Source organism: Nicotiana tabacum, chromosome 14, assembly GCF_000715075.1.
Source record: "Nicotiana tabacum cultivar K326 chromosome 14, ASM71507v2, whole genome shotgun sequence".
Taxonomy (NCBI): domain Eukaryota; kingdom Viridiplantae; phylum Streptophyta; class Magnoliopsida; order Solanales; family Solanaceae; genus Nicotiana; species Nicotiana tabacum.
Genome location: NC_134093.1, coordinates 34,954,774 through 34,968,510, shown reverse-complemented (window position 1 = coordinate 34,968,510; position 13,737 = coordinate 34,954,774). Strand labels below are relative to the sequence as shown.

Genomic DNA, 13,737 nt, shown 5'->3' with positions numbered 1-13,737 from the left:
CATATTTCATAATAAATCTAGTGTTTGTATTCTGTTGTATCTAACAGTTGTGTTCAATGTATTCAAGTTTATTTTTGTATTCACAATATTTTATTTATTCCTAATACATGGTATTGCTGCTTTATTGAGTATATTTCATTGGTTGTATTCATTGATTTTCTAATTGTATTGAGAGTATTTTATTGTATTTCATTGTATTGTTATTTTAAATACAGATGGATACAATTAGGTTGAAAATACAGATGAATACAGTTAGATTGAATGCATAACTAATTGATGAATAACATCAAAATGATATAACTAACAATTTATTTAAAAATATTATTGTATGAACTCAAATACATATAAATACATCTAAATACAACAGTCAAAAATCACTGTACAAAATAAAAATCAATGTATGCCTTATCGAATACATATAAACACATCCAAATACAAGAAGAGAAAACCACTGTACAAACTAAAAATCAATGTATGCGGACCCGAATACATATAAATACATCTACAATTAGGGTCATTACGTATTTTTATTCTCCTTTCGGTTTCAATGGTTGCTGATGAACCTGCAAATACAATTCCATTGTTATATGTGAATGGTTTAACCCATTTCCTCAAACCTAATCCTAATCTCATTAGCCGCCGCCACACTCTCCTCTGTCCTTTCCTCTTCCATGTCAACATTCAAAATCAATTCAGCTATGAACAGACCATGTTCGCTCCACTTTGGGAAAAAATACAACTCATATCAGAAACTTTGATCAAGACATTTTGAAACTCATGCTAACAGAGATGAAATCCAGCAAATCGAGATCTAGGGTTTGAGAACAATCTAGAGAGAGAACCTGCAAATAAAGGAGAATCATGGTTCAACAATGGAGAAGACAATGGAGCTGTGAGAGAGAAATCGTGTAGAGAGAAATAAGATACGGTGATTTTTGGGAGAGAATAAACTAAAAGAACGAGAGAGAAAAATATTAGACAGCGTATTTAATGTCTTAACAGTAGGAAGTGACCATAAATATATATTTTGTTATAAAAATTAAAAGGTAGTTATAGAAAATAATATTTTAAAATAGTTTTTATTTGTAATAAATAGGGTGTAAAGATTTGTTATAGAAGTCAAAATTTCCATAAAAGAAAGGGTGAAGGTCTTTAAAAGGTTTAAATGACTTAACCGCTGAGAGAATTTCTAAGTCAGTTACAGGGTTTAGAAGGTTGGACGTATCAGTGGATGAGATAAGGGAGGGGCACAACAGTGTGCCTGGTAATGGGGATTGGGTAGATTTCAGTGGTATAAAGAGTGGTAAAATAGGTGAGGATGGTGTTATGTGTTTGAGTGTCTTCGAAGCACCAATTACCAAAAGCACAATCAAGTCGAAAGAGAAAATTTTGCTGGAAAAGAAATTTGAATACACTTTTCCATCCATTAGCTTAAATTTTTTTTATTATCAATGATTTTCCAAAAGTTAAAAAACTACTCCACTAGAGTACAGATACAAGAAAATACCTTAAATTAGTTTCACTTTCTCCTCCAAATCCAAATTCAACCATGGCGATGAGCAAAGCTGAAACCCTACCTCAAGAAATCATAATTGACATACTCTCTCGGCTCCCTGCAAAATTCGTAGGTCAATACAAGTGCGTATCAAATCAGTGGCACAATTTTCTCTCAGACCCGCAATTCATCAAATTTCACCTCACAATCCATGCCCATAAAGAAGAAAAGAAACTCATTTATGTCTCTGCTTCAAACTCTCTTCATACTATCACTTTTAACCACAACCCCCAAAATGGAACAATTGATGCCATTTCAAGAAAACTTAATTTTCAGCAGCTCTCATATAACTGGGTAAGAGTTGTTGGCTCATGTAATGGCTTGGTTTTGGTATTGAATGATGAAATGATTAAGTATTTAATAAACCCCACAACCGTAAAGTACCATAGAATTCCAAACTTTCATTTGGCTATTCCCTTACCTGGTAGCTGTAGCGTGTATGGTCTAGGGTATGATTTTGCTACTGATGATTATAAGGTGGTTTCTCTTTCTCGATATCGAGGGCATATTGAAAGTACTTTTGTTGATGTCTACTCTCTGAGAATGGGTCTATGGAAGAGACTTCAGAGTTTACCTCATTATCATGCAGTTCGTATGCGTGCTTCTGGGGTTTTGGTAAATGAGGCTTTGCATTGGTTGGCTAGGAAAGCTCCTGATTATTCATATGTAATTGTTGCTTTTGATTTAAGTAATGAGAAATTCTTGGAGGTGCCAACACCTGCTACACTTGATAACAATAGTTTTGTGTTTAATAAGCTTTCGGCTCTTAGAGGGTGTCTTTGTATGTTATTTGATACGTTAGAAAACGAAGTTGATGTTTGGATGATGAGAGAGTATGGAGATGAGGAGTCTTGGACTAGATTTAGGATTGCTAGACTGGATTTAGAGTATGGTTCGGTACCATTTTGTTCAATCAGTGATGATGATGTTGTATTGAATGTGGATACGGAGAAGTTGACTATCTATAACATGAAAGAGGATCAATGGAGAGATATGAAGGTTGATGGAATAACTGCCAAGTTTGAAAGAATTGGAACTTTCATGGAGAGTCTTGTCTCTCCTATGTTTAGCAAGGGAACTGAAGGTTACCATCGTGCTTGATATAATATGCCGAGATGATGTTGTACTCAGGTATTAGATCAATACTTTCATGAGCCTTATTAATTTTTGGTGTATTTTGCATAATATTTTTCATTTAGTCCTCATTTGATTCAATAAAATGAACCCATAGAGTTTTATGAATGGTAATTCTTTTGTCCTCATAGAGTTGTGTGATTGGTAATTCTCTCGTCCTCATAGAGTTTTGTGATGGTTATACTTCAGCCTGAAGAAAACATACAGTGATTAATTGTATTACATGAAAAGGAAAAAAACTTGGATTTGTCTCTTGCATTCAGTATCACAAAATGCTGGTGCTTTATAAGGGAAAACAATAGTTACTTTTTGGGCATACGTTGTCTTGAAAAGAATAGTTTATGTAAATTTAAGCAATCTGACCGTAAGTCTTATCTAGCTGCTTTAAATACAGAAATAACATTTATGTTGCTACCTCATGATCGTGTACTTGTCAAGATCTATGACTTCAAAGACTAAAGGTCAATGTTGGCTAGTGTTATAGCTTAAGAAGCAGATACCTGCTGGTTAGTGTTTTTTTTTTTGTTTCATGCTATAAGATAGACAAACCTTGAAGCTCTTTTGAACTCTTGATACAAAAATGTGTTGTCATTTTCTGCTTCATTTATTTGCTACAATAGGATGGTTTGTCGCTGATTGTCTTGTTTACCCTATAAATTATTCAAAAGCACTATTTTATTTGCATAGGAACACCGTGGTAGCAATTTTGATAGGTAACAGTTTCAGCAGTATTATAAGGCTACACCTTTAGCCAAATCCCTTGCTTTTAACAAATGTTGCTAGTTTACATATTTATTCTTCTGAAGTTGCTTTCATGTTACTACAGGGTGGCATATCCATTTTTGTTTCTGGTAATGCCGCATAATACCATTTGACGCTTGTTCTATGCCTTGCACAGGAGTTAATCTGGTTCTATGGAATAGAAAGTAGAACTGTGGACAAAGTCGCAGAGGCTTGGATCTCAATATATTCTAGTTCCAAGGATGTTACTCCAGCGGTTTCTTTTCCTCTTTGTCCAAGAAACCTCGAGTATATTCGATCCTTTCTTCTTGATTTTTATACTCTCTTTTCACCAGAATTAACCATGGTGGCCCAACATGCTAAATGCGAAGAGGCACAGGTTTGAAGATCCGGCTGAAATCGAGCTCAAGAACAAATCCTCATAGCAAAAGTGGAGAATGAAGTCTAGCAACTCCAGATCGGATGAGTGGGGTTTCAGGGAGTAAAACTAACGAAAGAACTCGTTTATCTGGTAGTGACTTGGTGCTAATCAATCAAGATCATAAGATGCATAAAGTTATCAGGGCTAAGTCTGTATCTGGTTTGGGTGCACTAGCATCATTAATTCATATGATGCTTGTTCCAGCTTTGTTTCACAAACAAAGTTCCGATATTTCCTTCTAGTTACTAAAGCCATGGAGAAAAAGTGCAACAGGACTGCTAATAGGAAGGTTGGTTGGTATGGAGTTTCTAAAGAAGAAATATGGTTTTGTCCAAGTTCTGTCATGGAGTTCAATTTTCTGCTCCTGATTACCTTCTTGATTGTCTCCAAACTTCTATTCAAGACTAAGGCATTTATTGATTTGCGAATTGGTTCTAGGAAGATTGGAAGTAGTAACTCCTTGTTCACAACAGTTTAAACCAAGTTCAGGGGATGTTTATTCTGGGGTTGACAACTTGATATCTCCAAGAAGTATATAGTTTGGAGTAGTCGCCTCAGTACACATATCTTCTCTGAAGTCGTAGTCAGTTTCAGAGCTTCGTCTCATTCAGAAGGGATTGATGAATTTCCAACTCTTTCAAAGAATTAAATTTACCAAGGATTTCCTTTGATGGTTTGTATCACTAGATTATCAAATATCTTGCCTCTCATGCTATCAAGTTGATAAGAAAATATCAGAATGATCATCAAAAGGGAAAGATCACCGTGCAAGAATTTGTTAGGCAAGTGAGGGAAGTAGCAGGAAACAGTTTGTTGATTGCAATCGTAAACTCTATCTGGTCTTAGGTAACAATCACCACCTCTTCATTGAAGCAATCATTAGACCTTGTCTTGCACTAAAAATCCCCTGTCACAGTACTTGCAATATTTCTTCCTCATAAGTCATGGTAGTGTCAAATTGTCAATTAACTAGCTCAATGTTATTAAAAGCTATTGCTTTGTTTCTTCATTGCATGAAGCAGAGCGAAGCAATGGTTATCCGACACAAATTTAGTGTTACAAGACGAGATTCAGGTTTCACCCCCTTGTATTTAATGAGTGATAATGATATTGTTTTGGATGTGAGTGGAGAAGAGAAGTTGTTTGTCTACAATAAGAAAGATAAACAGTGGAGAGATTTGAATGTTGATGGAATAATTACTAAGTTTGGAAGGACTAGAACTTTCATGGAGAGTCTTGTCTCTCCTATGTTTGGCCTTGATGCAATATTCTGAGATGATGTTGTACTCAGGTATTACATCAGATTTTCATGATATTTCATTCATTTTTAGTTTATATTTTTTATTATGTCCTCATATTTGCTTCAATAAAATAAACCCATAGGGCTCGTTTGGTATGAGGGATAAGGAATAATTAATCCCGGGACTAAATTTAAGAAGAGTATCCCATGTTTAGTTGGGAGAAAATTGCGGTATAATTAATCCCGGGATTAGTTATCCCGGGATTGTAGTGTTTTTTTATCTCCATGGAAAGATGGAATAACTAATCCCGGGATAACTAATCTTGGATAACTTTTTTCCAACCAAACGACCCATAGAGTTTTATGAAAGGTAATTCTTTTGTCCTCCTAGAATTGTGTAATTCTCTCATCCTCGTAGAGTTTGTGATGGCAATTCTTCAATCCTGAAGAAGATATATTGCATTACATGAAAAGGAAAAAACTTGGATTCGTCACTTGCATTAATTCAACATCATAAAATGCTAGTGCTTTAAGGGAAAAATAGTTACATTTTGGGCATACACTGTCTTGAAAAGAATAGTTTGCAGACCTTTTGACTCTTCTTTGACTCATGAGTTAACCTCGCAATGAACTAATGTAGTATTGTGGCCACTTCTGTGCATGCTGTTTTTAAGCAATCTGATGGTAGAAGTCTTATCTAGCTGCTCTATATACATAAATTACATTTACGTTACTCCCTGCTTGATTGTGTAATTGTCAGAATCTATGATTACAAAGAGTAAAGGTCAATGTTGGCTAGAACTATATCTTAAGAAGCAGATACCTGCTAGTTAATAATTTAGCATATTTTCTATCTTATACTAAGATAACTAAATCTCGAAGAAGCTCTTTTTAAAAACTCTTGATGCATAAATATGTCGTTATTTTCTGGTTCATTTATCGCCTATGATAGGATGGTTTATCACTGATTGTCTTGTTTTTCCTGTAAATTGTTCTCAAAAGCCACTCTATTTTATTTGCATAGCAAAACTGTGATTGCAACTTTGACAAATAACAGTTTCAGCAGTATTATGAAGGCTACACCTTTAGCCAAATCCGTTGCTTTTAATGAATGTTGCTGGCTTTCATATTTATTCTTCTGAAGTTGCTATCATGTTACAACATATAGTCTACAGACATGTTGAGGGTACAGGTTAGCACATGCATTTATCTGTTGAGTATAATGCCATATAATCCATTTAACACTTGTTCTATGCCTTGTGCAGGGAACTTGGACAATCTATGGAATTGATTGTTAGAGAACTTGGACAGAGCCATTGAGCCCTGGATCTCACTATATTTTAGTTCCAGGAGTGTTGCTCTTTAATTATGATGTTATAAAATGGATACTATTTTAGATCTTAAGAAGATCACTATCGTAGAAGGAGAGTTTTTGAAGTAGACTTGCATTTGTGATTTGTATACTGTGTAGTATACAATGAACAACAGTATAGCATCGTAAGGAGAAACCGGTTCCCGATGTAGTTGATTGTTGACATCTCAATTGAGTTTCTTAATATCAGATGATAGATGATCTCAGTAACTATGTATGCACATTTAGCAGGATATTTTACATCAAGTCTTCCCATTTTATGAAACCAAGGATATTATCCTTTGAATTGCTGTAAACAGATTTTTAGCTTTGCAATGTTTTAGCATGATTCAAAAGATTGCAAACTATTGAGTGAAAAGGTAAAGTTCTCTTGCAAAAGGCTCAAAGCAATACAAACAAAAAAAGAACGTGAAAACTCAAAAATGTGAACGTGTTATGAATACATCAAATTGTGCACAATTTCATGTACTCCTTTGCAAATAACTTGAAAGTAGTTTTCTGAAGAGGTTTACAATTTTACAAGCTTTCAGGAGAAATTTGCAATGGAGGAGTTTGCAATCAAGCAAGTAGCTTGTAAACAATTTCCCAAAGAGGCTTGCAATTAGCATTGCAGCAGCTTGCAAGCAACTTCTTTTTTCTCTTATTAGAGAGCTAAATCGATTCATTTTGTACATCAGTTTGAACACCCACAAGTGGCGTCTGGATGCAACACGAGAACTTCCAAGGGGGTCACCGATTATAGTATACTCTCGCCCAAGCACACTTAACTTTGGCATTGAGATGAGACAATTGTGCTTGCTTCTCTTATTTGTGTTTCTGGCTGGAAAAATGATACAAATTCCTTAAGCGAGACACCTATGCTTTCCACTTTTTAAATTCAAACACACTTTCTATTGCGTCTAGTTCTTCTTAGATTCAAGATCCAACTTTTCTGCATACGTCGCCAATGGAGAATGAAATCGAAATCAAGACAGCCATCACCGATGATAGCACGTTGGTTCTTGCAATGGCTTTGGTTTTGGTGGTGAATGACCAAGATTTTACTTGTAATGCAAGAAAATAACTTTTACCAACTTGCTAGTTTTACCATTGCATGGAAAAAAGGATATGATCCTATTACATGATAACAAGATTTTTATGCTTTCCTGCTATTGTATAACACAGATGACGAAATGAAGCGGGTATTACATACACTTCCATTGATATTACTCTTCAAAAATGGATTCTTGGAGTTGGCTTGAGGGTTCTTGATATGATGATGTTGGTAACTTTAGTTCAGAAGCAATACAACACAGCTCAAGAGCTTCAATGGCAGCTCAGGGATAATGCAGAAACTAAGCAACAAGCCTGAGAGAAATGAACAAAAATAGCATAATGTATTGATATTCTACTGTAAAGAGTACACTTTCTTATTTATACAATTGAAACTCACCTAACTGCTGCTATTGTAAGCTGCTAACATGCGCTGTCATTGCTAATTTTCTCATTATCCGCTTCCCTAAGAACTAAGCAGCATATAATTTTCTTACATGCACCCCTGGTCCCGAGACCAGTCCCCATATTTGTGCTACATTCTCCTGCAACTTGCATTCCAAAAGATAACTAGTATACCCCTTGAAAACTACCAAATAGGACTATAAACTTCTTTCTAAGCCAAGTGGATAGTTATTCTCTCATCAAAATAGACTGTAATTGAGGTGAATCAACTATGATATAGTTGGAAAAAGATTCTGAACTCACTAACATTACATAAATGAAACAGAATGCATGATAATACTTTCAGAACCTAGAGGTCAAAACTAAATAACATGCTATTTATGTGCAACTAACAAAGTGGAACAGAGCCCATCGGCGATGCTTCTATCACTTCCCCAAAGAAATGCAATAGGGCCTGAGTTCTATTAGCTCGATGAAACTGCCAATCAATCAATTACTTGCAACCTTAATCCAGAGTTCCAGACTAGCTGGAGTGCTATATGAACTCTCTGTATCCAGTCTGCTCTGTTTGCACGGTTTCACCCATTTCTCAAGTTCAATAAAACTATACAAGAACAAAAAGCAAAAGGCTAAAACTTAAAAAAGAAAAACATGGCATCTTGTTCTTAGAAGTGTACAAGATAGCTACTACACCAACACAAATCTTTTGAATAATACTATTCAAATCTAGGTGAATATTCTCATAGCAAGATTTCAAATACCATCCAGTAGGCTATTATAGATATCTAAGCTTCACATTTCCAACCGGGACATTGGGTTGGAATCATCCAAATGAATCTTAGTGATAGATACTTTTCAAACTGTGAAACCTCTAATAAATTTCTCAATAATTTGTAAAATACCTTTACTAACAGAGGAACCCTGCATGAAGTCCTCGTAAGTTGGCCATGTCAAGTTTGGCTGTCTGACTTTGCTATTGTTTGACAGGATATGCAGAGTGCATAAAAATTAGCAGCATAATTACTCCTCCAAGAAAAAGAAAAAATTAAGATTAGCAGCATATAAGACACTCATTAACAGTGCGCTAGATGGTATTCCAACAAATATGATGTCTCTCTATTTCCCATTCCTGTGAAGATCACTACACAACCTTGACAGACTGAGGTTACTGTGGGAAGAAAATGCTGATAGAAGGAAGCTACATCTGATTAAGTGATCAACAGTGATGAGACAGAAAATATATGCAGGACTTGGAGTTAGAAACTTTAGGCTCCATAACAAAAGCTTTTTTTGTTCAAATGGTTCTGGAGGTTCAACAATGGCAAACAATGTTATTAAAAAGCCATCTCTTCATTGCTTAAAGAGCTGAAACAATGCGAAGGGAGGCATTATCGCTTCATTGCAATGCAAAGTGATCCAAAAGAACATCGGCAGTCCTTTCAATCTCAACTGTAAGAGTTGTATCTATATTAGCATTGGTGCATATCAAAGTTGAAATTAGGTATTTAATTACCTTTTAATTTATATAGTCCTAAATTCATGTATGTTTGACAGTTCTAAATTTTTCATAAATTGCGATATTCGCTTCTCACTTTTCCCTTTTAAAAACACTGATGGCAAAGAGGAACTACGGCAAAGACTGCAGCACTGCTTTAATGCAACTAACTGTCATCTCCATTTCAGAAGAAACCTTCAAGATTGGGAACTAGAGAGTGCAAGCATGCTCATAACTAAGTTTGGACAGTATAGTGTTAACAAGGGACAGATCTGATTCTTTGGTATGGATGGCTAAGAAAAAAAGAATTTCCTCAGTCTAATCTTAGTAAACACGCAGTAGCATACCGACAAATGTCATTATTGTTACGCTGACCATCAGGTCGTGAGGCTTTCCCAAGGGATGTTTTCAATTTACATTCATGTCTCTTAGAAAGAGCGGCTAAACGATGGGACCAAACAGGCACATGTAGCTTGACCGCCTTACCCGTCACTGAAACACAAGCGGGAGACGTGTCGGCCTTTATTCCCACCAATGTGATCCCCGAACGATACACACTAACCCCCCTGAAATAAGGTAAAAGCTTTATTTCCAACCCTTTGTACGAGACTCTATTAGCTGATTAGCTATCTAAAGCAGTAGAGGAAGGAAGCAACAATGGCCCTGGAAGCTGATATGAAGAACTTATGTCCCAAAACACTGGCTATCTTTGGATGGCTAGCAATTAATGAAGCTTGACTTGATCTATTTGTCTACAGAACTTAAATTCTTGGTGTAAAAGGAAACCTGTACAGGAAATAGAAGATATATTGGAATTCATGAATTTCTTATGGACTTAGAGGGGATGGAATACATAACACTTTTGGTAACATGATAGGTACCAACTTGGTCCTATTGACATCAATGAATTTACTTTTCACCAATCAAAAAAATATCTCCAGTACTACCTTCACTCTTCGCAGAAACACATTTTTGGTTTAAAGCTCCAGCATGATAGAAACTTAATGTGGCAGTATTAATAATTAACCAAGAATGTTCATCGCAAGAACTATGCGCAGCAATAAGAATCCATCCTTCAGCGGCATCCAATACAAAATGAGAATAGCAAAGAATATAACCTCAACGAAGGAAGAATGCACCAAAGCAGATGCCTCCAAATCACAACGGCAACCAAAAATGAACAAGGAGAACATACAATATGAATTCAATTATGCCTTCCATTGAAATTTATATAACTTAAAAAGATTATGTCACAAGAACACTATGACAAATGAAGGAATACAATAACCAGTGTTCTAACACAGGCGTAAATAACAAGTACATCGTGGCACATATCGTGAATAAGTGGTACAAAAATTTAAGGTAAAAGAGCATCCTAATCTCGACTTTAATGCATCTCTTTCTTGTGCATTCAAGAAGATGACGGTACCTTGACAGCTTTAAATGGTGGGTGAAGTAACCCAAGCTCATCATTCACTTCAAGCGGATTGCTTGTTTCGTTCCGTGTTCTCTTCACTCTCCTACTACCAAGTGATTTATGAGTGAATCCATACATCTGAAGGATCTGGTTGTCGCCAAAGTTGAATGCACGATCCATTTGCTTCAAACACCTCTCTACTGAATAATCTCCAAACTTTGCACAAGGCTTGCAACCCACAAAGTGAGTAACAAGTGGCCACCTATGATCACCAAGACCCGGGTGGTAATTCTCAATCATCTCTTCATATTTATCCACCAAAATACCCCAGTAACCGTGCAAGTAATAAGCACTCTCAAGATATACCTTATCACCCCATTTCTCCTTCTGAGTAGCCAATATATATACCATTGCAGACTGATCATCAGCTTCAAAAACTGGTCTACCTTTAAGCTCCCGAGTAAGAACTGCCCCGGCTTCATCCCTAGTCTTTCCCTTTGGTCCCATAGGTGCCAAAGTATCAAGCAAATCTAAAGCAAATTGAGTATTCCTCAATAAGAAACTACCAGTATTCAAACCAATCCAATTCTTCTCATTATAAACCATATCATTCCATCCATGCATAACAAGATCAACATCTTTATACCTTTCCCAAGGCAGCTCAAAAGCCATATCAGTAAACATAGCATCACTATCCATCCACCAAATAAACTCGATCTCAGGATGTGAAAGCAAAAGCTTCCTAAGCAAAGGCAATTTAGCCCAAAAACCAGACATTTCAGCATCAAGCAAAGCCATATTGTAAAAAATCTCAATCCCATGAAGCCTGCAATAATCAATCTTGTTCTTTATTGACTTCAACAAGTAATGATCGCCAATTGGATTTTCACATGGTTTAGGTGATGAACCAGTAACCAACAAAACCCTAGGCTTATTTGGTCCTACAAAATTAGGAAAATTAAGATTCTTTTTCAACCACTCAGCCCTCTGCTCATCCCAATCTGATATTTTAGGACCAAGACTATAAGGTTCATTTGGATCTCTCTTAAACTCAGGCTCACCATCATCTTCATCAACTAAAATCTTCTTTAAATCAAAAGTAGCATAATTATTACTATCTGATGATGTAGCACCACCACCACCCTCAGTTGCAGTATCTACCTGCTGTGCTTCCTCAAGAACGCGTCTGGGCTCCACGCGCTTTCGAACATAGCTAAATGTGTCACGAATTTCCTTCAAATCTTGACCAGGTGTACCAAATTTTCCAGCACCCAAATTGCCTCTAAGGACAACAATGGTAAGAAACAAACATAAAAATGTAAGCTTTCCATTTCTTACAATTCTCCTAACTTGCCATGCTCTACGAGCACTCAAGAACCGATCTAGCATTTTATTTTTATTAAATACCCAGAAGCTGAAATGGAATAAAAATCAAATCTTGATGGTGAAAAAGGGATAAAAATCAAATCTTGGAAAGTTTTAACAAGGAAATTGATACAGAAATGGAAAGCTTGGTTCTTGATTTCATTTGGGAAATTGGGTGTTTAAAAATGGAGATTTAGACAAGATCTGAGGTGGTTTTTATGAGGGGAAAAAAGGTGTCGGTGGATGTAAGAAAAATGGAGATGGAGATGAAAAAAATGAGAGGAAAGAATGTACTGTTGTATGCTTTATGATTCCGACAAGATTTAAAATATTTTATTTAAGTTATATTATTTTAATCATTTAATGAAATGATTTATTAATTAATTACAGTCTGGATGATACTACGCGTAGTGGGAGAGTAGTGCTATGCTGTTTCCTTTTTTCCATTTTATTTTCCAATTTTAGTCTTTGGCAGGTAGACGGCAAGTTCTAGTGAAAGGTCCACATAAATAATATATTTTACTTTCCAAGCTTATGACACATTGCCATTATAAACTCTGCATTAATACTATTGTTTAATTATGTGAAGATTATATTAGCAAAACATAGTTTTATATCGAACACTGAATAAGTAAAACAATCTTTTATACGTATATAGAGATTAAGTTTTTATTCCAAACTAAACGACCTTCACTTGTTTAGCTTATAGAGATGCATGTTTAAACTGTTTAGACCATACACATTCATTATGTGTAACATGGTTTAATACTTTAATTGAGCAATTAAGAGCATTATGGGCTTGGGGAAATTTCAGAGCTTTAGCTTTGTAAAGATAAATTGATTGTTCAATATACTTAATCCTTACTCCTTTAATAATTTTGAGCAATTATATGGGAATTATTTATTGACATTTATATAACCTTTGCTGAATATATTATAGATGAATTTGTCTGGATTTTATTGATAAATTCTTGTGATTTCATTTATGTATCTTGTAGAGAAGTATTGTAAGGTGCTTCTTAGTAATTTTCCTAAGTTTGCACCATGCATGTATAAATTTTTAATGAGTTGAGAATCTTGAGATTATGATTATGTTATTTTATGTTCTTATGAAATGTTACTAGTCATGATCTAAGTAAATTTTACTTCCATTAATACTTTTTATGAGTTTTATTTTTAGTAAGTTGGAGTTTGACTAAGTTATATGAATTCTCAGTGTACATATTATTCCTTAAGTCTGTCTAAATTAAGTGTTATCAATTATTATTCCTCCTAGTATTAAAAGTACTAACATAAAATATAAAAAAAAATTATTGATTGTTGGATTTTAAGCAAATGTTCATAACATTGATATATGAGGAGCTTATTGAAAGTAAAAGTTACTCGCACTAAATGTTTATATCAAATTAAATTAAATTTATTATAATTAAGTAATGTAATAAAGTAAAAATATATTCTAATTAATTATGATTAAGAGAAAAATTTTATGTTCAAACACACGTTATACATGGCCCACGAATTAGGGAGACCCACATGGATTAGACTTGATTCGGGTAATCG

General features: G+C 35.1%; 2 protein-coding genes across 4 annotated transcripts; one reads left to right on the top strand and one right to left on the bottom strand.

Annotated features, from left to right (window-relative positions):
* The first annotated feature begins 1,191 nt into the window (after positions 1-1,191).
* Positions 1,192-6,670, top strand: LOC107784500 (F-box/kelch-repeat protein At3g06240-like). Of its 3 annotated transcripts, none has more exons than XR_001647693.2 (3): positions 1,192-2,686; positions 3,588-4,697; positions 6,357-6,670. XR_001647693.2 is itself a non-coding variant. In XM_016605645.2 (2 exons), the coding sequence occupies exon 1, from the start codon at positions 1,550-1,552 to the stop codon at positions 2,654-2,656; it is 1,107 nt and encodes a 368-aa protein (XP_016461131.1). In that variant the 5' UTR covers positions 1,198-1,549; the 3' UTR covers positions 2,657-2,686; positions 3,516-5,142. The 3 variants fall into 3 exon arrangements, 1 of the variants encoding a protein (XP_016461131.1); XR_001647692.2 differs by having other exon boundaries at positions 3,588-5,142; XM_016605645.2 differs by lacking the exon at positions 6,357-6,670 and having other exon boundaries at positions 1,198-2,686; positions 3,516-5,142.
* Positions 6,671-10,594: 3,924 nt separating this feature from the next.
* On the bottom strand, positions 10,595-12,495 carry LOC107784501 (xyloglucan 6-xylosyltransferase 2). Its single transcript, XM_016605646.2, has one exon. It carries the CDS (start codon positions 12,199-12,201, stop codon positions 10,807-10,809), a length of 1,395 nt encoding a protein of 464 aa, XP_016461132.2. The 5' UTR covers positions 12,202-12,495; the 3' UTR covers positions 10,595-10,806.
* Positions 12,496-13,737: the final 1,242 nt, after the last annotated feature.

What these genes read in the sequence shown, in the direction of transcription:
- LOC107784501 (XM_016605646.2), bottom strand. Translation starts at nt 12,201, where the DNA reads ATGCTAGATCGGTTCTTGAGTGCTCGTAGAGCATGGCAAGTTAGGAGA.
- LOC107784500 (XM_016605645.2), top strand. Translation starts at nt 1,550, where the DNA reads ATGGCGATGAGCAAAGCTGAAACCCTACCTCAAGAAATCATAATTGAC.